The 23,576-nt window shown below is 57.2% G+C and overlaps 1 protein-coding gene across 3 annotated transcripts in view; it reads right to left on the bottom strand.

Moving 5' to 3' along the window:
• Nucleotides 1-3,511: 3,511 nt before the first annotated feature.
• The window catches only part of TFEB (transcription factor EB), a 54,387-nt gene continuing 34,322 nt past the window's right edge, over nucleotides 3,512-23,576 (bottom strand). For 2 of the 3 annotated variants that reach the window (XM_045776998.2, XM_045776999.2), the window contains exons 2-9: nucleotides 10,157-10,385; nucleotides 9,813-10,067; nucleotides 9,229-9,306; nucleotides 7,261-7,381; nucleotides 7,111-7,167; nucleotides 6,394-6,469; nucleotides 5,603-5,750; nucleotides 3,512-4,652 (exon numbers count right to left, since the gene is read on the bottom strand). In XM_045776998.2, coding sequence (XP_045632954.2) covers nucleotides 4,164-4,652; nucleotides 5,603-5,750; nucleotides 6,394-6,469; nucleotides 7,111-7,167; nucleotides 7,261-7,381; nucleotides 9,229-9,306; nucleotides 9,813-10,067; nucleotides 10,157-10,363 — 1,431 coding nt within the window. In that variant the 5' untranslated portion in view covers nucleotides 10,364-10,385 and the 3' untranslated portion in view covers nucleotides 3,512-4,163. The remainder of the gene's footprint in view (nucleotides 4,653-5,602; nucleotides 5,751-6,393; nucleotides 6,470-7,110; nucleotides 7,168-7,260; nucleotides 7,382-9,228; nucleotides 9,307-9,812; nucleotides 10,068-10,156; nucleotides 10,386-23,576) is intronic. The other variant, XM_087857134.1, reaches the window with a different exon arrangement.

Raw genomic sequence — 23,576 nt, 5'->3', positions numbered from 1 at the left:
GCCCCGAGACACGGTCCTTGCTGGCGGCGGGCACCGCTCCCTGGCCTCACTGAAGACGGATCGCTCCCTTAATCACTCTGGAAAAGAACCCCAAGCCGATATAATATTATAATTAATTAATTCACTAAAAAGGTATTAAATTTCTCTCCCCCCTGTGGATATTATCTGAATTCATTGACCTTTAGAAAAATCACCCTCTAATTGTAACCAGGTCCAAAAGCATTTGCAGCCCGTCCCTTTTACATTAATAATATCTTCCCGGACTCAGCTCTGGCTGCTTAAATATTGTATAAATTCCACTGCCCCCCTCGGAAAAGAGAGAGCCAAGAAAAAAGATGAGGCTAAAGGAGCGGGAGAGGGGGATGGGGGCCGGACCCTGAGAAGTGGGGGTCCCAGCAGGTGAGGGACAGGAGTGGACGCCAAGGGGCTCTTTCTAGGTGTTCTGGCTGATAGGCCAGGTGGCCGGGAGGGGCTGGGGAGGGCAACGGGCTCTGAGATGGGGAAGGGGGCATGGGTTTAGAGCAAGAGTGTTATACTTGGGGTTCATTTTTAGGCGGCAGTGTGTGTGTGGTGGGGGGAAGATCCAGAGTGTGTATTGGACTCTCAACCAAGTGAGTTCTCCAGAGAGTGAAGGAAGCATCTCGATTTAAAGGAGCAGTGGGTGATGGAAATCCCAAAGAGGATATTCTAAGGCCCTGCTGCTCCCCTTCCAGGCTTCACTCCCCTTCTGGCTTCGCAGACACCCCTGTCCTAGGGATGGCGGAGCGGGCTTCGGGGGAGATGCAGTTGGATGTCCAGGACTTCCTGACACCGAGGACGTAGCTACGAAGGAACAGAGAGCCAGCGCCACTGGCCGGGCTTCAGCAGGGCCCACCTCCATTCCTGGCCATCTGTCCAAACAACCAGAAGGGGACATCCCGTGGAAGGCAGGGGTGGACAGCCACCTTCCTGGGCATGCACACCAGCAAATGTGTCTGTCTTAGCCTGCGGGACTCACATCCCAACTCCCTCAGGGTACAGGGAGGCGAGAAGCTGGCGGCTGGTGGGGAAAGACAGACAGACACAGGAAGTGGAGCTGAGGATGGCGGGTCCTCTCACCCAGCACCTTGCCTCTTGCTTTGGGGCCCCACAGGGGACCTAAGGGTGTGACAGCTTCTCGTCCTTCCCCGACCTAGCTTGGACCCCTTTCCTAGACCCCAATCCCTTCTGACACTTTGTTCTCAAAGCCTGGGGGGGCTTCCTCAGTGAAATGAGGGGGTTGGAGGGGTCCATCTGTGCTTTCACACCAGCCCGCTTACCCACTCTACCTTTTTAAAAAAATAATTTCCCCTAGACCGGTGACAGGTAGTAAGGAGGGCACGTATTGCATGGTGCACTGGGTGTTATACGCAACTAATAAATCATTGAGCCTTACATCGGAAACTGGGGATGTACTGTATGGTGACTAACATAATATAATAAAAAATCATAAAAAAAATAATAATAATTTCCCCCTCGTCGACTTGAAGTCTGCTAGGGACTTGTCTATCAATAAAGCGCCCGAATGAAGAAAGCATTCCCCTTATTTAATCAGAGATGTTCATAACCACCAGTCCGGAGCTGCCGGCCTGACTCTGTTTCAGCCAAGAGTCATGCAGATCCGTCTCAGTTACAAGAACCCTTGCTGGTGGCTTGTTGCAATGCTGGAGGGAGCACCTGTGCCTGCCTTAACCAAACTCGCAGGACTGGCAGGGCCCCCAGGCCAATCGCGGGCAATGTGCAATGAAGCTGAGACTCCACTATCCCCCACTAGTGGGCGTCCGCAGCAGCCAGGTCCTGGCCCTGTGGCGCCCTCTCGTGGGCAGAACCCCTCACACCCTCAGTCCGGCCCAAAGGTGGGTCCAGACCCTGCTTTCCAGGCTTCAAGTGGGAAGGACCCCAAGGATCTAGGGAACAGGAAGCCAGCAGGCAAGTGGAGGGGCTAATACAGCCGTCTTGAGGGGCTGCATAAGGGAGCAGAGGGGCAGATCTCCAGTCCATTGACTGAATCCCCAGGATGAAGGAGAAGAACAAAACAGGGTAGGAGAGTTCTCCATTTTGCCTAAAGGACTGGACTTGGGAGTTCCCAGACCCCTTCCCCTTCCAGTGTCAACATGGCCCAAGTCTGGGCCCATCAGCTATCTCCCAGTGAGAGTCTAGGGCTTGCCCCAGGAGGGGCTGAGTGTGGGTGGGTGGGTGGGGGCTCCCAAGGCAGAGACAGTCCCAGCAGCAGGGTAGGGTCTGGAACTGGAGGGAGACACCAGGGCTCCTGGGCTGGCTCTAACTCCACAAGGTCATCCATGGCTCCATCTGACCTTGAGATTAATCCTGCAGCCTCCGCCAGTCCAGCCACCATCAGCACCCACACGCCAGCTCCCTTTCCTTCTCTCCCCTCACACGTTAATTGCTCCAATGTTGATTTGATCTCCAGCTCCGCACAGAGGAAATTGCCCTCTTAGCCATTTTCATCCTGGGAGTTTTAATTTTTTTTAATTAGGCCCCTTCGGCCTCTCAGGGCCCCATGAGGGGAAAACCATTTTGGTCTCTGCCTGAAGACTGGGAAGTCAGGAGAGAACTGGGCAAAGCCCCAAAAGACGCTCTCCTGCCTCCCCCAAGACAGCTGGGACTCAAGAAGCTGCCACTCTGCCCCTCACTGCCCCAAGCCCATCTCTCCAACCTGGGTGAGGTCCTAAAAATGCCAGGACCTCAGAGCAGAGGTGCATGGGAATCAGGCTGGGGTCGGGGAACAGAAGCCCGGAGAGAGTAAAGGATTCGCCGAGGTCTCACTGGCAGACAATGCCAGAGCAGGGAACAGGGCCCTCATCCTTGACTCTACCCAGAGTCCGGTACTCCTGCCTCCACCCAATTAGCTCAACTGAGCCCCCCTTTCCCCAAACCCAGAGGAGGACCCAGCTCCTCAGTTACTAGGGAGCCTGTCCTGCTAGAGACGCCGGTCTTGCCTCCACGGAGCAGGCAGCTGGACCTTCTCCAGCAGGTGTCAGCCAGCCCACCCAGGGAGGGATAAAAATCTGGAGAGGTGACCACTAGAACAGGCATTCGGGAACAGGAGAAATATGCCCCCCACCCTGGGCCAGGGGTAGACTGGGCTAAGGGTGTCCCAAAGCAGCAGCTAAGAACAGAAGACTTGGTTTCTGAGCAACCAGGTCCCCCACATCACAGCTCAGCTGTCTCGGGACACAGCTGGTGGTGTGGGACCAGTGTGGTTGCAGCGCCATCTTGTGGTCATGAGGAGGGACGATGACCCCCCTTTCTGTCCCCAAGCCGCCTAAGTTGGGCTACATCTCCAGCTTCCCTTGAGGCCAGTCTGGGAGGTGAGGGAAAACAGGCAATGGGCTTGTTCCCTCCTCTCGGTACCCCCCTAGCCTGACCCCCACCAAGGTCATTTGAATTCTAAATCCGTAATGGTGTGCACTGGGTTGAATCCTCCCGTTGTGTCTGCCCCAGACCACTCAAGAGACACAGGACAAGCAGGTACAAAGCACAGTGTTTACTAAAGGCACAAAGTGGGGAGCCTGGAGGGAGCTGCTCTTCCAGCAGTGATCCCGCGCCCTCACAGGAACCCAGCGCCCCCTCTTCCGGCCACCCCCGCCCTCACACCACCTGGTAGAGAGCTGTTAGCACCAAAGGGGGGTGGGGGTGCCAGGCTGGAGGGCAGACTTGCGGCCATCTGAGTCCCAGAGAGGCAGGCCCGGGCACCCCCTGGACCAGTCGCTGCCTCAGAGAAGGAACTTCCTGAACCCCCTGCTCCCATGTGTCCTTCCCTGGCAGGGGTGGGGATCAGACTCAGAAGACAGACCCCTCCCAGGACCTCCTCTTACCTCTAGCACACCTGTCCCCTCCCTTCCCCTCATGATTTCACCTCTAGGAGCTGGGCTGAAGGCCTATTCTTACCCAGCCCCATCAAGAGGGCGATCCCTGGGGAGTACTGAGCCAGGTAGGGGGCTTCTCCTGCCCCCACAGGCTGCCAAGCAGGCACTAAGTCCAAATGGGGCCAACAGGAAGGAGTGAGGCAGGGCAGTCGGCTACGTCACACACGAGTGCAGCCTGAGGGGTGGAAGGGAGGCGGCCCCGGCCCTCCTGGCCCCCAGGTCCACCCCTGTTCCCCAGCATGGCGGCAGCCCAGGTCACAGCACATCGCCCTCCTCCATGCTGAAGCTGCTCCGGCGGCTACTGGCCTTGGAGGCCTCAGGGGACATGGTGGAGAAGAGAGGGTCAGAGGCCAGTGGTAGCAGGGAGTCGTCCAGGAGCATGAGGTCCAGATCCTTCTTGGACAAGTTGGGGAACGGGGAGCCATGCTCTGGCCCCAGAGGTTCAGGGTAGCCTGGGGGCCCTTCCTCGCCCCCGCCCCCAAAGCTCAGGCTATGGCTGAAGTCCAGGTGGTGGAATGGGGACGGTGGCTGAGGTGGCTGGGCTGGCAGGGGCAGCGGGGCCTGGGGGGGCAGAACCGGCAGTGGCTCAGGATCCGGGACCTCGGCCTCCAACAGCAGGGCCTCCCCAGGGCCCTCCTCACTGGGCAGCTCCTGCTTCACCACCTGCTGGGCCAGCTCAGCCATATTCATGCCTGATGGGGAGGTGGTGGGGAGGCCATGCACTCGAGCCTGCATCTCCAGCTCCTGCAGGGGCGGGGGCAGAGAGAGAGAGAGGGGGGGGGCTGGGGGCACACACCCGTGGGCGCCAGCTACCCTGCCCCCCGGCCCCTCCCCTCGTGGTGCCCAAGACCACGACATGGCTCAGCTGGAAGCAAGTACTGGGTGGCACTGGAGTCTAGACCAGGGTTTTTTCAAACTACAAGTCACAACTCATTAGTGGGCTGTGAAACCACTGTAGTGAGTCTTGACCAGCTCACTCTCTTTTTGTTTTAATCGGAATAGACTTGCCTAGACTAGACCAGAATAGAAATCATCAGAATGCTCTTCATCTATTAAGGAGGGTTCTTCCACAAAACCTTGATTTTTCCCTTCGACGGTGGCTATGCGTGCTGGGCGGTAATGCCAACTGTATTACCACCTCTGAGAAACAGAAGTGTAAAAGCTGCCATCCATGTACCCTTCGTATAGATACCAGCTCCAGATCCAAAGACGACAGACCCTAGGTGGGAGGCTTGAGTCTCCCAAGCTTTGTTCTTTAGTCTGTCCCCAGTGGCGAGACCTGGCGCTCCCCCAGACAGTTCTAGCTGTCTGCCTCCCCTACGGTAGGTCTGCACGTTCCCCCCCTCTTGAGGGGAGGTGTAGGCAGGTACTTGCACGGATCAAGGCAACGTGAGCAGAAACAACAAGCATCACCTCAGGAGTCACACGCGGCTTTAGGAGCCGGCTCTAGGCGTGCCTGCCCACTGGCCCGGGTCCCAGAGGGAGGGTCCCACAGAACAGAACCTCTAGCTGGTACTTGTGGCTCAAAGTTGCTGGGGGTGGCTTGTTAGCGAACCACCACGTCTGTCCTCCCTCTTCATTGGCACCAGTCCCACTGCCCCGACTTCCGAAGTGCAAGCACGGCCCCCTAGGCCGAGAGCCAGGCCAGGGTCAGGAGTCAGAGCTACCAGGGAGTCCCGGCGCAGGGGCCAGACCTGGATGCGCAGCAAGAGCTGCTTGTTGGTCATCTCCAGGCGCCGGGAGTGGTTCTCCAGCTCCCGGGACTTCTGCAGGTCCTTCTGCATCCTCCGGATGTAATCCACAGAGGCCTTGAGGATGGTACCCTTGTTCCAGCGCACGTCCCTGCGGGCCGGCCAGAAGCAGAGGCACAGGCTCAGCCGAGGGGCCAAGAACGCGCCATGCACGCCACGGGTGAAAGGAAAACCCTGCTTGGGTTCCAGAAGCTTCTGCCGCCTGTCCCAATGTGGCCCACAAACCCCAGATGCGACCAACCCTGGTGTGGGGAGCAGGCCATTCTCCATCTGCACAGAACAGACCCTTCCAGGTGATTTCGTTGCCGTCACCCAACTCGCTAATCCCACGGAAGCAAACAATTCAGAGCAGCCTCCTTCCCTAGCTTTCCATTCCTGCCACCAGCACCCACACCTGTCCTCCACTCTCACTGCTCCCAGCCCTGGACCCGCTCTGCGCCAGTCCAAGTCCAAACGTTCCCAGCATGACTCCTCCTCCAGGAAGTCCCCCCTCCCTGACCCCAGCTTCAGTTCCGGGATTTTGCTCAGTCTCAAGCTGTTCTGATTTGACCGAGGGAGGGGGTCTTCTTTCCCCTAACAGATAAGCTCTTAGCAGGCAGCACCCAACCAAGGGCTTCTCCTCCCAGCCCTTGCCCCTGGCAACCAGCACAGGCTGGGGTTCACAAAATAGCATCGGCTGCTGCTGCCCCGCCCCAGCCCCGCCCCTTGTTCCCTCTCCCCCAGAACCCGCTCACAGGTCGTTGGCCTTGGGGATCAGCATTCCCAGCTCCTTGATGCGGTCGTTGATGTTGAACCTCCGCCTCCTTTCAACTAAAGGGAACAAATCCCAGAGGGAGCGATTACGGGGGTGAGGCCCCACCGGGGAGGGCCAGCCCGGGGAGGGTGCCTTGGCCCCTCTGGGAAGTAATGAGTGACCCACAGAAGAGGATGAGGCCCCCACCGGGGAGGGCCCAGCCCGGGGAGGGGTGCCTTGGCCCCTCTGGGACGTAATGAGTGACCCACAGAAGGGACTGCTATGGGAATGAGGGGCCCCAGGCCGGAACCACCGGTCAGCTGTTAGCACGGCAAAGCTGCCAGGGCAGAAGTCCCCCAGCCACCAGGGCTGGAACTCCTTTCCGAGAGTTCCCAGGCTCCACGCCCTAAAGGAAACTATCTGCTGTGATAAAGCTGTTCCTTCTGAAGTGCTGGGGATCTCATGAATATCGCTTCCCCCAGGGCCCCTCTCCTGGCCAGTGGGAGGAAGGCAGTGCTGAACCCATCCAGTCCCATCAACGGAGGATTTAAGGTCTTGGGTAGCGAAGCCCTTCTAGAACCCACGCAGGTCAGAGTGGCTTTTTTTTTTTTTTAAATAAACTCTACCCCCAACATGAGGCTCAGTCCGAGAGGCTTTTTAGGCAGCCCAGGGGAGAGCAAGGAAGAGGGAGGCAGGCAGAAGGCCCCGGGGGACTCACTTAGGTTGTGATTGTCTTTCTTCTGCCGCTCCTTGGCCAGGGCCCGGCTCTCAGCATCTGGAGGTCAGGGGAGAAGGAGAAAGGTGCTGGGAGGGAGGGAGGAAGAGGAGGAATGGGGAGCCGGGGCAGCGGGAGATGGGGAAGTGATACCTGTAAGCTCTCGCTTCTGGGTCAGGTCAGCAGGGCAGGAGCTGCTGGTGACGCCCACCAGGGAGGCTGTGACCTGGGGGTCACCACTGTACACGTTCAGGTGGCTGCTGGACAGGGGCAACTGTGGGGTGAGGTGGGGAGAGGGACGCGGTGAGCAGCCCCCTCTCCAGGGGGGCCCCTCCCCGGGGCCCATCATCCCAGGAACAGCCATTCCCAGGGACACCCAGGGAAAGCTATACTGGTGTCCCCCGGGCCACACTTTCAGCTTTAAGGGCTCCACAGCCAGCTCGAGGATGTCAGAATCCACCCTGGGCCTCTTCACCCAGCAATTCCATGGGAAAGTCTGTAGGGTTGGGAGCTGAGTAAGGCGTGGCCCCTGCCTCCAGGAGCAGCCAGCCTAGTGGCTGGAACCCCTGCCGAGTGATTAGACCGGTCACAGCCCTGAGGGGTGACAGATGAGGGGATTAAGTCCAAGGCACTAGGAAGCCCAGAGGACAAGCACCTAATCTATGTTGAGTTTCTGCAAGGTTTCTGGAGGGTGTGGAACGTGAATTGGGTCCTGAGCAGAGAAGTGAGTTAGACCACAACCGGCAGGGCGGGGTGGCAGAGCAAAGACGCGGGGCTGGACAGAGCTGGTGGTCACCCGCCGCAGCTCAAGCTGCAGGGTCAGCCAGTGTGGTGTGGGCAGCGCAGGGGACGCTGCCGGACGCTGACCTTCCAGACTGGACTTGCAAAGACACTGGCATTTTGTAATGGGCAGCCTGGGGGGGGGGCGTGAAGCAGGGGCCTGGCAGGGACAGACTGGAGCTCTGGAATGAGCACCCCAGCTCCTGCCACAGGACCACGCAGAGCAAATCACAGGCCCAGAAGCCTAGGTGGGACACAAGCACCCTACCAGATACATGGAAACCACTAAGGGGACCAGATACTTGTGCCTTCTGGTCCTCTCCCTCTTCCCAGCGTTCCATGCTCTGCTGGCAGCCGGTTTCAGACCCAGCGGGTCCCGACCAGTCCTGCTGAGCCACTGGGCAATGTTGCCAGGGCAGTGGGGAGCAGGGACTGACTCTTTGACTTCCTACTGCAAGACTTGGGGGCTTCCCCTCAGTGGCATGAGCTGCGGCCAGAGTCAGGGTAATAGGCGCAGGCCCAAGGGGCAGGAGTGACCAGCTAAGGTTTAGGACCTTCCAAAACGGGGCAAGGACACCCACAATTCCACCTGCTCAGTGCGAATATCTGTCGCCCGTGCAGAGCTAGGCCCCAGTTCTTGCCTTATCTAACCTTCCCACAATCTTGCAGGGGGACGGCATCATCCCCAGGCTGCTGCTGAGAAAAATGGGGTTCAGAACAATTAAAGGACTTGCCAAGGTCACAGCCAAAGCCAGAAGCTCGGCCTCTTGATTCTAAGGCTGGCTCCTTCCCCTCTGCTACCTCACCTCTACCTGGGAGGCCCAGAGAGCATTCACACTGCCAGGAGGCTGCTGGAAGGAGGGGACAAAGCCAGCCCCCTATCACTTGTCCCATGGGGTGAGGGATACAGTCCCCGCTGGGTCCTAGGCTTTGTAGAAGAGGGAAGCCCCAGATCCCAAAGGAATTCATCAGCTCGAGGCCACACTGCTTCCCTCCAGGAAGCTTTTCTGCCTCCCCTCTGCTGAGGCCCAGCGCTACTACCTCCTGCCCCTTCCCTTACCCGCCCCCCACCCCTCAGAAAGCCTTCCCCAACAGCCCAGCCACCACTCTCTACTGAAGCCCCGTCGCGCACACAGGCTAGGCATGTCTCTGGAGTCACAATTCTGCTCAGCCTTGGGGTCTGGTCACACGATTTGATGGACATGACTCTCATCTCTGCAGCAAGATGGTCCCGCTCCAGTGAGGACCCTGTCTCTAGTTCTTTCCAGACTCAGAGCCACTGCAGAACCCCTAGCTCCTCCCTCTGACAGTCCCACCCCAGCCCAGCCCAGCCAGCAGTACCGTATTGGGCATCTGAGTTTCAGGATGGATGAAGCCCAGGACATCATCCAGACACACAATGTTGTCAATGACATCAAACTGAAAGAGAGAGAAGTCTGTTGGGGGAGGGCCCACTCAGAGAAAGGCACAGGGAAGGGGCACTGGGACAGCCGCTGACCTGCAGGGACCCTGGAGCCCACCTCATCTAACCTGCTAATCTTGGGGGAAAAGGAAAAAGATCCAGAGAGGAGATGAGTTGTCCAGATCCCACAGGCCCAGGGCCAAGGCTCTTCCCAAGGAACCAAGGTGCCCAAGGAGACTGCTTTATATACCTTCTGTCTGGACATGGCTTTGCAGGTGTGCTGGCCTTTCCTCTATGAGTCTCCGGTTTCTCCCTACCAAAGCTGTCAAAAGTAGGGATGAGGCTTCTCCTATGAGACTGGGGCTCCCTGAGGACAGAGCTATGTCTCCCCTCAGATGGGGAGGGACTCTGACAGCGGCACCGGGCCTCTGCCATTAGACTAGCAGTCCCAGGAGCACAGCACCCGGCACCCTGCTCCCGCTCCACTCCGCTCATGGCAGCCACTGGCCAGCTCCTCACTTACCTCCCTCTCGGGGTTGGAGCCAATGTGCAGCATGGCCATGGGGCTGTTGGGAGCACTATTGCCGGCTGAGGAGGACAGCACATGTCCGGCCCGCACCCCTGGGGAGGCAGCCGGCAGGGGCTTCGGGGAGCCCTGGGCGGGGCTGATGTGGGCGGCAAACTTGTTCCCGTAGGTCTCCGACAGGTACTCCCGCACCTTCTGGTCCCGGGACTGCTGCAGGTGGTAGGAGGTGGGGTTCTCCAGGTAGGACTGCACCTGCGAAGGGGAGTGCAGAAGGCAGGGGTTCCGGGGGGGCCGGAAGCAGGGTGCGAGGGGACAGGCCCCACCCGCAGGACAGGCCCTACCTTCAGGACCTCGCCAGGCACGGGCGGCGGAGACTGGAAGTGGACGGGGGTGTTGATGGCCGGGGTGGGCGGTCCGCCCAGCGGCGGCTGCGGCTGCTGCTGCTGCATGTAATGCATGACGGCCTGCTGCTGCAGGCGCTCCCGCTGCTCCTCCTGCTGCGCCTGCTCCCGCATGAGCTGCATGCGCAGCCCGATGCGCGACGCCATGGCGGCCAGCGGCACCGGCTCCCTGCGGGCGGGGGTGGCGGCTCTGTGACCGTGCCTCCTCTTCGGAGCACTGGGTCTTGGGGAGGGGGCCGGGGCCCGGGGAGGACGACTTGGAGGCCCAGGAGGGGGAAGGGGTTTGCCCAGGGTCACCGAGCAAGAGGGGGACAGAGCTGAGACTCGAACCCGAGTTTCCCGGTTCCTGGGCCAGAAATGGACACCCTCTCTTCCTCGTTTATGGCGGCTGAACGGCCCCAAAAGGTCAGAGGCGATCTTGACTCCTCTCTTTCTGTCATGCCACATGGTGATCCTGGCCACATACATCCCCTCTGCCACCACCTGCCGGCCGCCGACGTGGGCCCAGTCAGTAGAATGCCTTATCTGGCTTCCTGAAGGCGCCTCCTGACATTCAGACTCCCTTCTCTCCTGCCCTACAACATTCTAGTCATAACTCAGTAATCAGACGGATCCTGCTAAACTTTTAAGTCAGACCCTGTCCCTCCCTCTGCCCAGAACTCTCAATGGCTCCCATTTCACTTGCAGTGAAAGCCAGAGTCCTTACCCTAAAAGGCCCTCTGTGATCCATCCCCACCTCATGGTCCCCTCTGACCCCATCTCCCCCTACTTTCTCCCTTGTTCCACCTGCCCCAGCCACACCTACCAGCCTCCTTTTAATCCCTCAAACAGAGCAGCACGTTCCCACCTCAGGGCCTTTGCACTTGCTCTTCCCTCAGTCTAGAATGCCCCTCCCCCAGATACACTCATACCTTCACGCTTTCAAAGGCTCAACTGTCACATTATTACAGAGACCTTCCACGGCTAACCTATTCAAAATTGCAAAATCCCTACCTGCTTCCCCCAACACTCCCTATGCCCCTTCCTTCTTTGAGTTTCTCCATAACACTTATCACCATCTTAACCATTACGCATTTTTGCTTAGTTATTTCATTCATCCTCTATCTCTTTCTCTACTAGGAATGCAAACTCCCCTGAGGGGAAGCATTCTGTCTGGTTCGCTGCTATGCCTCCAGCCTTTAGCCCAGGGCCTGGGACACGGTAGATGTTCTGCAAATGTGTGCAGGGAATGATTACTATTTATGAATCAGACACTGGTGATACAGCAGCAAGCTAACTATAGCCCTGAGCGTGTGGAGTCTACAGTCCAGTGAACGAGAAAAGCAAGTCCACAGGCCATTATAACCCTGTGCAGAAGGTCGCTTTAGAGCACCTGGGCCTGCAAGGGTCCAGAGAGGGCTCTCGCCACCCAGGACGTCAGCCCTGATCATGGATGGGTCTCAGTGGGATGGGGCACTGAGGCCCCCAGGCCTAGTCTGGAAAGAGGGAGTAAAAGACAGACTGAGCCCTGCAGCTGGGCCCATTCTGTTCCTAGCTCCCTGAGGGATCCTGGCACATCCCTTCCCTTGGAGGCTTTGTCTCCCTAGGCACAAAATGGAACGGTTGAACTGGGTGATTTCTAAGGTCCCTCCCCGCTAGGAGACTCCCTGAGAGGTTCAGAGCCCCCAGGGGTTCCCCAGCTCCATACAGGTTCCTGCAGAGGGTCCCATCTCAGGGATATTGCAAGAGGCCATATGACTTCGTGGTTGAGCAAGCATTACCAAACAGGGCAGACATGGGCTTAAATCCCAGCTCTGCCACGTCTTGGCTGTGTGACCTTGGGCAAGTCACTTCACCTCTCTGAGCTTCAGCTCAATTTCAACGTCAGAAGCTTGGTGAGCATGTTAAGTGGAAAGATGGTGTCTTGCACAGCGCATGGCACTTGGTAGGCTGAGTGGAGAAGTAAAGAATAAACACAAGACTGGCAAGATCAGCTGTAGTACAGACTGGAGGCCAGAGCTATGCCCAGGGATCCGAAGAATGAGACCCAGACCTCTGGGGCGGGGGATAGCAAAGGAAAGCAGCATTACCTAATGCCAGACATGAGACTAAGTCATTAAGTACCTCGTGGAAGGTACTGGCAAATATTCAGTGAAAATCACTGGATCATGGAGATAATAATAATTTGCATCTCTCTGAGCATTTACTGTGTGCTGGGCGCTGTTCCAGGCATTTCAACCTCAAACAGCCCCACGAGGTAGTTTTGGTTATTACTCTCCTTTTACAGATAAGGAGAAACAGAGGCACAGGGAAGTTAGGTATCTGGTGACAGAGACAGAGCTGGGACCCAGTCCTGTGTGACTCCCCAGCACACGGGGGTGGCGGATGGGGGGTGGTCACCACTGTGTCTCCACGCAGAGCTCGGAAGGAGCTTGTCCCAGGTTGCATGTCTGGTTGGCTCAGGGCCACAAACGGAGCCCGGGCCACCGGACCCCAACCCAGGGCTCCCTCTGCCACCACAGCTGCTTCCTTGCAAAGCGGGTCCACACCATCTGCCTTGGAGCTTTGAGTACTCAGTGACCCTTACTCACCTTCCTTCCTCCCTTCTCTGCCCCCCAGGCCAGGAATTAGTGAATCAGCCCCAAGGGTGTCTCTGCCCAGCTCCCAACAGGACAGTCCCCAAGGAGAAAAGAGCAGACTTCACTTCTCTCCTGCAGCAGGGACATGGCGACAGCCTTCACCCCTTTCCTGTGCTCCTACAGAGGGGTAGCCTGTCTTCACCACCAACCCCTCCCCCGCCCCTGCAGCCCTGCAGCCCTGAAGCCCTGAAGCCCTGCAGCCCTGAAGCCCTGAAGCCCTCACGGGCTCTGACCCCAGCCCAGCCCACAGCCCCGGCCACGCAGCTGCACACCCAGCAGCCCTGCATGCTCACACACGCAGCGTGGGGGAGCCCGCCCCTTCGGGAACAATTTGACTTCAGTTGGTCCCCATTGGGGGGAGTGGCCCCGGGCCTGGCAGTGCCAGCCGGCACGGGGAGGACTGGGGCAGAACGAGCCCCTTGTTTCTCTGACAAAGGGCTGGGTACCCGTCCCAGGCTGAGCGAGAGCTGGCTCTGCCACAGGACAACCTGGGCTAAGTCCTGCTCAGCCTCTCGCTGGCCGTGCCAGCCTCGGTTTGCCTATTTGTAAGACGGATGCGGGACGCCCTGCCCGACCAACCCCATCCCTGTCTGTGCGCCTTAGCCTGTCCACTGTCTGCTGACAGAGTGTGGCCCCGGGCACAGCAGAGTGAAGCTTCCCCACCTCCTCCCCCGCCCTCCGTTGTCAAAGCTGTCACCCCAGTCACAGAGCTGCTTCCTCCCCCCACATCCCAGCCTCCTCCCCTGGCCCTGCCTGGGTCACTCTGTGCCTGGCCTGGGTGGGGTGAGTACAGGGTTAAGGGAGGGACCTGAGGGGATCTGAGGGCAGATGGGGTGATCCAGGAGCGACCCCGGGCATGCTAACCATTCCCTGCCCAGCCCTCAAGCACACCTGCTCGCTCTCAATGGCTGAGGGACCATCCCCAGCTTCCCCCGGTGCCCAGTCTGGTCAGAAAAAATAGGGAGGAGGGACGCAGGAGAACCAATATGACCGCCAAACCCTCCCCTGCATCTGACCTCCAGACCTACCAGGCCTGGGAAGGGCCCACCATTCATGCATTCGGTAACACCCGAAGCCTTGAGTGTCCACTATGTGCAGACACCAGCGCTGGGTGTTTCCCTAGAGAATCTTCTCCCCTGCCCGCCCCCCAGTAACACCCTCCCGAGGGGATTAGGGGGTAACGCCCCAGAGAAGTCCTGCCTCTCCCGAGTCCTCTAGAAGAGGTAGCCGGGACTGAAGTTTCAGCCAAGAGCATGAGAGCCACCCCTTCTCCATGCCCCCAGAATCCACCAGCCATCCCCGCCTCCCTCGCCCCACTATTCACTCTGAACCTGCCACCTGACTCCCCCTGCCCTAAGCTGCGTCTGGGTTCCAGCTTAGTTGTGACCAAAATGAGCTTCCCAGTCCAACAGATGCAGCTGAAGCCCTCCCCCACCGCCATCCCCCGCTGCACCCACACTGGCTGGGTGACTTTGGGAAAGCCACTTAATGTCTCTGTGCCTTGGTTTTCTCTTTGGTCAAATGGAGCCAATAAAGGCACCTGCCTCTTGGGTTGTTGTGAGGATTCAAGGAGGCACGGTGGGGTTGTGGAACTCCCTAGCGCGCCCTTAGGCATCCGCTAACAGACAAATGCTGGGCTTGCCCCCAAAGCCACGCACATCTCTAGTCAAGGCCAGGGCTCGTGTCGGGGCCTGGCTCGTGTCGGGGCCTCCCCATCAGCCATTTACATGTCAGTATGAACAGGCTCAGATCCTAACGGAAGATGTAGACAGGGGGAGGGGAAAGACAGGGAGAAATGCCTGGCCTCCATGAGGGACAGGCAAGGAGAGAGACGATCCCAGAACAGGAAAGCCTCAGCTAGAAAGATCTCAAAGGTTAAGCATTGAGTGGAAAAAGAAAACTACAGAATAAAATGTACAGCCTGAGCCCATTTAGACAGGAAATGGGTAAACATGTAGAACAGACTAGGAGGATCAGAAGGTTTCTTGAACGCTTGCCCTGGGGCAGGGCTGGTCTGTGTGCTTTCACGTACTAACTCATCCATTCTTCACAACAACATGAGTTGTGACTACTATTACTGCCCCCAGTTTTCAGGGGGAAACTGAGGCACAGAGAGGTGAAATAACTTGCCCAAGGTTGCACAGCGGATGAGTAGCAGAATGGACACTTAAACCAGGCTGCCTGGTTCACAGCTCCCCCTCTCGAGCTTCTATTCCGGGCTTCCCCAGTATCCCCAACTGTTCAGAGCGGTTACCTATGGGCTGGGGAGTGGTAGATAAGGTTCTTAGAGTTTCTCATTCTTACTTTTTTTTTCCTAAGATTTATTTATTTGAGAGAGAGAGAGAGAGCATGCGAGCGCACACGGTGGGAAGGGGCAGAGGGAGAGAGAGAGAATCCCAAGCAGGCTCTGCGCCACGCGTGCTGAGCCCGAGGCGGGGCTCGATCTCACTACCCTGAGATCAGGACCTGAGCCAAAACCCAGAGTCAGACACTGAACTGACGGCACCACCCAGGCACCCCGTGTGATTCTTTTCACACAAGGGGAAAAGAAAACAGGGCAGTTTCCAGGGGTTTGGGAGGGCTCCACCTGCTTCCAGTCATATCCAAAGGTGGGGTTCCTTCAGTGCCACCCAGAGTCTGGCCCAAGCCCTGCCCTCCTCAGTGGGATGGTAGTTAAGCCAGCCAAGGACCCTGGGTGGGGACGCTGAGTGGCCACCAGAGGGTCAGAAGTCACACATCAATTGGAACTGGAGGGCCAGGCCCCAGGTCCAACTGTTTCCACTACCACCCCAGACATGAGCCTTTGGAGGGAGCACAGTCATGCAGCACCCCTCAAATGCTCTAAGTGGAGCCAGGACCCCTCAGTTAATTGTGGGACCTGAACTCTGGAGATTTTTCTGCCTCCCAGGTGATCCTTTAAAACTTGGAACAGGAAGGGGCGCCTGGGTGGCTCAGTCAGTTAAGCTTCCCACTCTTGAATTCCACTCAGGTCATGATCTTGAGGTCGTGGGACCGAGCCCCACATCGGGCTCCACGCTCAGTGCAGAATCCGCTTGAGATTCTCTCTCCCTCTCCTTCTGCCCCTCTCCAAACTCACGTGAGCACGCGTGCGCTCTTTCTCTCTCTCCCTCTAAACATAAAATAAATTACATCTTAAAAAATAAATAAAAATAAAACTTGGAGCAGGAAGCAAACTTCCCATGACTCAGCAAGTCCATTCCTAAGTAGACGCCCAACAGAAAAGCAGCCATGGGCTCCCCAGAGGGCACTAGAACGTTCACAGCAGCCCTACGGATAGCGCCCAAGCCAGAAAACACCAGATGTCCATCAACAGGGAAACGGGTAAGGAAGCTGTGGTGCACACACCCTGGAATGCTGCTCCGCCATGAGAACGAGCCCACTGTTGCTACACACGACACCAACGCCTCTCGCAGACAGTGCCAAACAAGGGAAGCCACAAAACGCACCCAGCACCATCAGTGTCTACACCGCTCAGAGAGGCAAAACGAATCCTCTGTGAGAAGTCAGGATCCTTTGGGGGGACCTTGGAAGGAGTGCCCGAGACGTGGCACAGGACAGCTGGCAGTGGGGGCACAAGGAATGTTCTGTAATTTGATGCAGGGTTGGCGACATGGAAGGTCGAGTTTATGGAAATGCAGGCGGCGGCTCAGTGTGTCCGCTTTTCTGCGTGTGTTTATACTACCATCAAAATTTACATGGGAACGCGGGCAGACCTTGAACAGAAGAACAGAACATAGGGCCCCTGCCTCTGCCCACGTGTGGCTCCGACTTTAAAATGCCGTCGGACCCACGCAACCTCAACACGACTGCCAAGCGCAGGTGCGCCCTCTGGAAAAGCAGTCTTGCGACGTGGTTCAGAGCCTTCGAAAGTAGCCAGCAGCCCAGCGAGGGGATCCCACACGCAGAGAAGGCTTTTCCGCATCAAGATGCCTATCATATTATACAGAGAAAAATGAAAAATAATCCCAATGTCCCGCAGTAGGGTGGTTTAAATAAATTCCGTTGTATTCCTCCTGATGGGATGTTGTGTTTTCAGTTAGTGACCCGGAGGTTGATAGGTCAAGTGACAAAAAGCAGAAGGCAAAATTGAACATAAGGTCCGATATCACCATGTACAACTATAGGCAGAAAACCCTTTGGGGAGGAAATATACAAAAACATCAGACTGCTTTTGATGATGCAATCATGAGTGGTTTTGTGGTTTTTTTTTTTTTTTAATTTTTACTTTCTGGAATGTTACTCTTTTTCTATCATGAATACGTCCATGTTTCTAATTGGAAAACAGTATTTTATACTAACAGTTAACGCAGGTGGTGTACCTACCCCGTGTGAGGTGTGCTTGAAGCACCTTATTGGAATGTCACACTTATTTCATGATCTGAGGACCGGTACTGCCAGCTCCTCTGCAGATGAGGGAAAAGGCACAGAGAGGTGGTCACTTGCCAAAGGCCACAGAGCTAATGAATGGTGAGGCTGGCCCCTGGGGTTTAGAGTTAATCCCACATTTGGGGCAGGAGTGGCCACATTTTGTTTTAGGGATTCCCACCGAATTAGCCCCCTGCCATCAAAGGGTTTCAGTCGCCCATCTCTTTCAGCCAGCCCAGGGGGCCCGCGGGTGCCTGGGACGGTGGAATGGTCTAGAATCCCCAAACACAAGCAGAAAAAACTCTGCCCTTCCTCAAAGGGCAGAGATAATTTCCTGAATTCCCAGAAAAACACATGTCTCATAGCTGAAACAACAAAGGGTACGAGCCCAGCCGCCAGGATGCCTGTTTAAGCCATTTACTAGGTTCTATGCCTCTGTGGTTGGAAGAAGTTTCCTTCTGCTCCACAGTGTTACAAACTACCAGTTGTGTGGGAGCCTGCCCAGTGGTGTTGGAGGGGAAATCAAACCAACCACTAAAGGAAGGCCTCCCGAACAGGTCCTGAGGCTCCCGGAGGCCAGGGGAAGGACCCCGTGACCCCCTAAATAACCTTCCAGCCTTGGGAAGGGAAGAGAGGGGAAGATTCCAGGACCTGGTTTGTTTTGTCTTCTCTGAGCTCCCTCTGGCAGAGGCAGTGGTAAAGGAAGGCCTGATGAACTAAGAAACAGAACAAATATGTGCCCACGATCCCCATGCCTTAGGCCACGGCCATGTGAAATTACCAAGGTGGTCACCATCCCCGCAGGGCCTGAGAGAGGGGGGCTTCCACTGGCCCAGACCCAAAGAGAGCTGGGGGGCGGGGGGCATAAGATTCCCAGGAGCCAGCAATCCTGCCCACAAGATGCTGTGAGAACCTGGCACCAGGATGCTCGGGTTTGAGTTCCAGCCTCCGGCCTGACTCAGTGGCGCAGCCCAGCCTCAGTCTTTCCATCAGTCAAGTGGGGCTTACCAGCTGGGGCCACGTCTCCTGGAACAGTTGTGACCTAAGTTGGATTGCTGAGTATGGGAGCCTCTGCAAGGGAGGAAATGTGGGCAGGGGAGAGATGTCACTACTTTGTCACTGTTTACTGTCCCTTTGTCCATGCCTGCCTAGGGCATCCATGGACCAATCTCCTCTTAAGTTTCTTTTGGGAAAGGGTCCCATACACACACACACACACACACACACACACACGCCGTATCAAGACCCCAGGCTGGGGCAGAGTAGCCTAGCAGCAACCCCAGCTTGTCTCTCCTTATGCGACAGGGCAGGAAGGCCTCGGGCCAGCTTTTCCCATTACTGGGCACCCTCACTGTTTCCTCTCCAAGAGCCTTGCGTTTTTATAAGATTTTCTTTACCAGGGCTTGCAGATCACATAACTCACTGCAGTGCAATGGGAGAGGCAGGTGGTGATAATGTTCCTACCTCTGGGTTCTAAAGACACCATGAGCAGGCGGGGCACTTAGGACAGTGCCTGGCAAACTGGAAACGCTTCATAATTCAGGTGGTTTGTTATCTGGTCCAGTGGTTCCCTGGAGGTCATGAAAAGCAACAGTGGGGCCCTCCGGTTGCCTCCAGATTGAAAAAGAGCAAATGGAAACCACACCTGCCCTTAGTAAGTGTGCACTGTTTGATTGGAAGGTATTTGGTACCAGGAGCAAGAATGGGGTCAGTGGTATGTGCTTTTAACATTTTTATTTTAAATTTAATTAAATTTTTTAAAATTTAATTAATTAGGGACGCCTGGGTGGCTCAGTCATTAAGCATCTGCGTTTGGCTCAGGGCGTGATCCTGGCGTTCTGGGATCGAGCCCCACATCAGGCTCCTCCGCTTAGAGCCTGCTTCCTCCTCCCCCACTCCCCCTGCTTGTGTTCCCTCTCTCACTGGCTGTCTCTCTGTCAAATAAATAAAATAAAATCTTAAAAAAAATTTAATTAATTAATATATACTGTATTATGGGTTTCAGAGGAGGTCAGTGATTAACATTTTTATTTTAACGTTTTGGCCTCTTCCCCTTTCATGGAGATATAATTTATCCCAGCAAAATGCACAGATTTAAAGTGTATAGCTGGGTGCCTTTTTATAGGTGCGTACCCCTGTGTAATCACCATCCAGACCAGAATGGAGGACATGTTCATCACCCGGGAAAGCTCCCTCCAGGACCCTCCCCTAGAAGGACGGTCCGGTCCACCTCCATCCTCTGGCTGAGCGTCACCTGACCTTGGACAGTCAGAAAGACTCTCAAGTAGGGTGTGGGCCTCTGTATCTCATGCAACAGAATCCCTCAGCCAAGTAGGACCACTCTTGGCCCAGGCTGAACGATCCCCTGTTTGTGATGAATAAAGACTGGGGAACAAACAGCGAATTCTAAGCGGAAGCTAAAGCCCCAGAAGGGTGGTCTGCACAGAGCACAGCAGTGGCAGCACAGTGAAGCTCAAACCCAGGGCACCCCACTCGGCCACAGAGCACCTGCCTCTAGGGGACCCACTATGGGGCGGGGGGGGGGGGGGGCGGCTGCAGGGCCGATGGTGGGGGAGGAGGGAGTGGGGACACGGGCTTGTTTTTAAATCTCTGAACACAGGCAGGAGGTGGGGAGGAGGGAAAGGAAGGAGATGGGAGGCAAAGGGCAGCCACAGCAGCTCCTGGCCTGCTCAGTGGCCTCCAGTGCCCGCAGCTCAGGCCCATCAGCCCCCTGTCCCAGCTCACAGGAAAGGGTGGGAGCTGGCGCCTCCTGGCTGGCCTGCCTGCTGGCCCGGGGCAAGGCATGGCAATTGTGCGGCTCATGAGAGGCTTCAAAGGCGATCCCAGACCAGAGAGGCGCCCATCCTGTCCCATAGGGACCAGCTGGACCCTGTCAGGAGGTCCCAGGAAGACTGCCACTGGGCTTTGGGGGACGGGGACATGTAGCTGAGGGACTCATGGAGAGAAGAAACTAGAAAGGTTTCTTCTTTCTTCCTCGTCTATCCTTGTGATATGCACAAATACAGCCCAGCCACACACGCAGACCCTCTGTCTGCCTGTCTGCCCATATCCCTCACCCTGCCCCTCAGCGGGCAGCTGCCTTTCCCCTCTCTCCCTTGCCCCCTTGCCCCCACCTCCTGAACACCTGGTCCCCTTGAGCGTCCTGCCTGTGGCTATACTGCTTGGTTCTCCAGCTCTTTCCTGACCACCTACCAGTCTCCCCGGGTACAAGGAAGCTTCCAGAGAAGTCAGCTTTCTTCCGAACCTCTATCCCATCGCACCCATCAGAATTCCCGGAACGAGATGCAGGGCCCCGGGATGCTGCTTGTCCAATGACCCGGCACATTTCTCACCTGTTCTCTCCCTCGGCGAACCTGAGTCCCGACTCTAGACAGGGCACTGAGCTAAGCACGGGACCTGTATCAGATCAGTCGTCCCCCACAAACACCCCACGGGACAAAGAGCACCTCTGGCGGATGAGAGAACCAAGACGCAGAAAGGTAAAGTGGCCGGTCCAAGGTCACACTGCGAGAACACGGTGAGGTGGGTGTGCAAGCCTAGGAGATGCGTGACCACTGCCAGCTCCCGCACAGATGGGGAAACCAGGGGCCTATCAGGAAGACCTCTGTAGATGCCCCCTGAATTCCCACTCCTGCCCCACTCCCATCACCCTCAGCGAATCCTACAAAGGGTTCCCAGAGAGGCCTGGACACCTCTCCCAGAGACCCCCAAATGCAGGACAGACTCCACCTGCCTGTAGAAAACTCTCTCCTGCCCAACAGCCAAGACTGATCCATTGCCAGGGGTTCAGGAGACGAGAGATCTGGATCTCACGGGGGCAGTTCCCATGGGCCGTGAGAGGGTCTTACAGGGAGAGGGAGATTATACCAAGCTGACTGGACAGAAACGTGATTACGCGGACAGAGGTCTGACCTGGATGACAGAAGGGGCGGAGGGGCTCCCCAGATACAAAAGGGGACTGAAGTGCAGGGAAGGGACTTGAGATTGGGACTCCAAGCGTCCCAAGCCCCCATGGACCTCCCCCTGCCCATCCCAGCTCACCCACCCGCCCCCTCTCCCCGCTGAGGGAAGATCAGCTGAGTTTTTGCAGATGCTAGGTCAGCCTGTGTGGTCACTGATAGCTCTCACCGAGGAAGATGAGACCTGACAGTTTGGACTCTTGGGAACGAGTCTGTTCCAAAAGGGCTCCCTCGCCCCGGCACAAAGGCCTCGGATGCTTCCCAAGAACACCGTGGTATTAGAAGACCTGCATGTGGTTGGCCCACTGCCCAGTTGTGACCTCAGGCAGGTCCTGTCCCTCTCTGGGCCTTGGAACCTGGTTGATAATGTGAGAGGGCAGGACAGGATCCCTGGCAGGCCCCCTCCTGCTCTGTCCAGGCACACCGAGGCTCCAGACAGCATGGATGCGGCCAAGGCCATGTGCCCGTGGAGCCAGCCTGCAGGGCGGGGACTGCTCCTCACCGTCACTTCTGCGGCTGCCCAGCACCTGGGAACGCCAGGGCTGTGTGTCAGCCTTGGGGACCCAGCCTTGGCTTTCCTTTCCCCTCAGGAGACCGCAATCCCATGCACGCACACACCCTGGTGCTTCGGCCCGGTGCTTGAGCCAGGAAGGCTCGGTGACACTGGGCGGGACAGGGTGCAGCCACAGAGGAGCAGGCAGCCAGCAGGCAGAATGCTTTCTGACTTCCACCTGACGTCTCACTCCCAACCCGGGCTCGGCATGTAAGCCCCCTGCCCCAGCCTTCCCTGCCCTAGGCCCCCGGACCACCGCGCACCCGACCCACCACCCCTGGCTCCTACCCCGGCTCCTGGGGGGCTTCGTCTCCACCCTTGCCGCCCCAGCCCCACACTGGCCTCTCTAGTCCCCACCGTGGCTTGGCTCACACACCACCAATGAACTGCTGTTTGGGTTCCTTTTCAGGAGTTAATCGGCCTCTGAGTACTCGGAAAACAATCTCTTTATAACTTAAGTATCCGGTTTTGCTAAAGAAATGAAGGCATTGCCGAGGGGAAGGGAAAGGAAGGAAGGAGAACACCCATGAGCGTGAGCGGGACAACCGTGTAGCACGCACAGAGGGCGGCCTCCGGTCTCCCAGGTACAAACCAACAGGCGTTGTTCGTTACTACCCGTACGGAGCGCACACCAGGCACAGTTCCGAGTGGGTATATATTACTGACTTCACCCTCAAAGCAAGCCCACCCACCTGTGAGGAAGCAGTAATACACCCCCCCATTTCAGAGAGGGAACAACTGAGGCGCAGAAGAGGCTGACACTTTGCCTGAGGTCACACAGCTGGTAGCATGGGACCTGGGGCGCCGGGTCAGGAGTTCGTATACCCAACTCCTCCCGCCCAGGCTCGCGAGCACAGGGAGCAGGGCAGTGGGGTAGGTGCCTCTGGGGAGTCTGTCTGGAAAGGGCCTGAAGACGCAGGAGATGGCAAGCGCATTCGTGGAGGGGCCCTGGGGTGGGGGGGTGGCAGGATGCCAGCCACACTCAGCTTTTGTCCTTCCAGAACTATTGCCCCCTTCAGTCCCTGCTTCCCCTCAGCCTCCCAGGTCTGCCTCCCTACAGCTTCCTGACCGCCATGTGCCATCCCCTCGCCCAGCCCCCTCGGCTGCAGCTGAGCTCTCTGGAAGACACTGGGCTTTAGTGGAATGCTCATAGGCTCTGGACACTGACAGACCAGAGCTCAAGTCTGGCTTTGCCACTTACCAGCCGTGTGACCCGGGACAGGAACTTAGTCTCTCAGAGCCTCAGTTTCCCCAACTGTAAAACAGGATGGCGATAATGCCACCTCCCTCGGAGTAGGTGAAGGGATCAAGGCACTGCAGCGTGAGACACTCCTGGCATCTAGGGGGTGGCCCCTGAGTGTTAGCTCCCTGGCTGGGTGAACAGCGTCAGTCTGGCCAGAGTTTAGATGGCTCAGGGCCTTTTAAGCGCTCACCACTCAAAGCAGGATCCCCAGGCCTCACATTCCCTGGGAGCTGGTTAGAAAGGCAAGCTCTCAGGACAGCCCAGGCCTACTGAGTCAGAACCTGCATCTTAACATGGCATTCTGGGAGATTTGTGGGAGCATTAAAGTCACTCGCAGCCTTCTGCGGGCTTGGTCACCGGGTTTGAAGCAGGAAAATGGGTGACGGGTGGAAAAAGGCAATGGGGAGGCGCAGGCCCCTGGTGGGGAGAAACACCCGAAGGGACAGCAGGGCTCTTCCGGGCCCCACAGGGAACCTGAACAAACAGCCCTGGTTCTCAGGCCCAGAAGCCGAGGCGGAGACAGGACCACTCAGGGCTCGCCCGGGGCTAGCGCCCCGGCCTGTGCAGGAGGGGGAACGGT

The sequence above is a fragment of the Ursus americanus genome, chromosome 29 (assembly GCF_024610735.1).
Source record: "Ursus americanus isolate L20-20 chromosome 29, mUrsAme1.1.p, whole genome shotgun sequence".
In the NCBI taxonomy this organism is placed as follows: domain Eukaryota; kingdom Metazoa; phylum Chordata; class Mammalia; order Carnivora; family Ursidae; genus Ursus; species Ursus americanus.
Note: the sequence above shows the minus strand (reverse complement) of the source record. Positions and strands in the feature narration are given on the sequence as shown.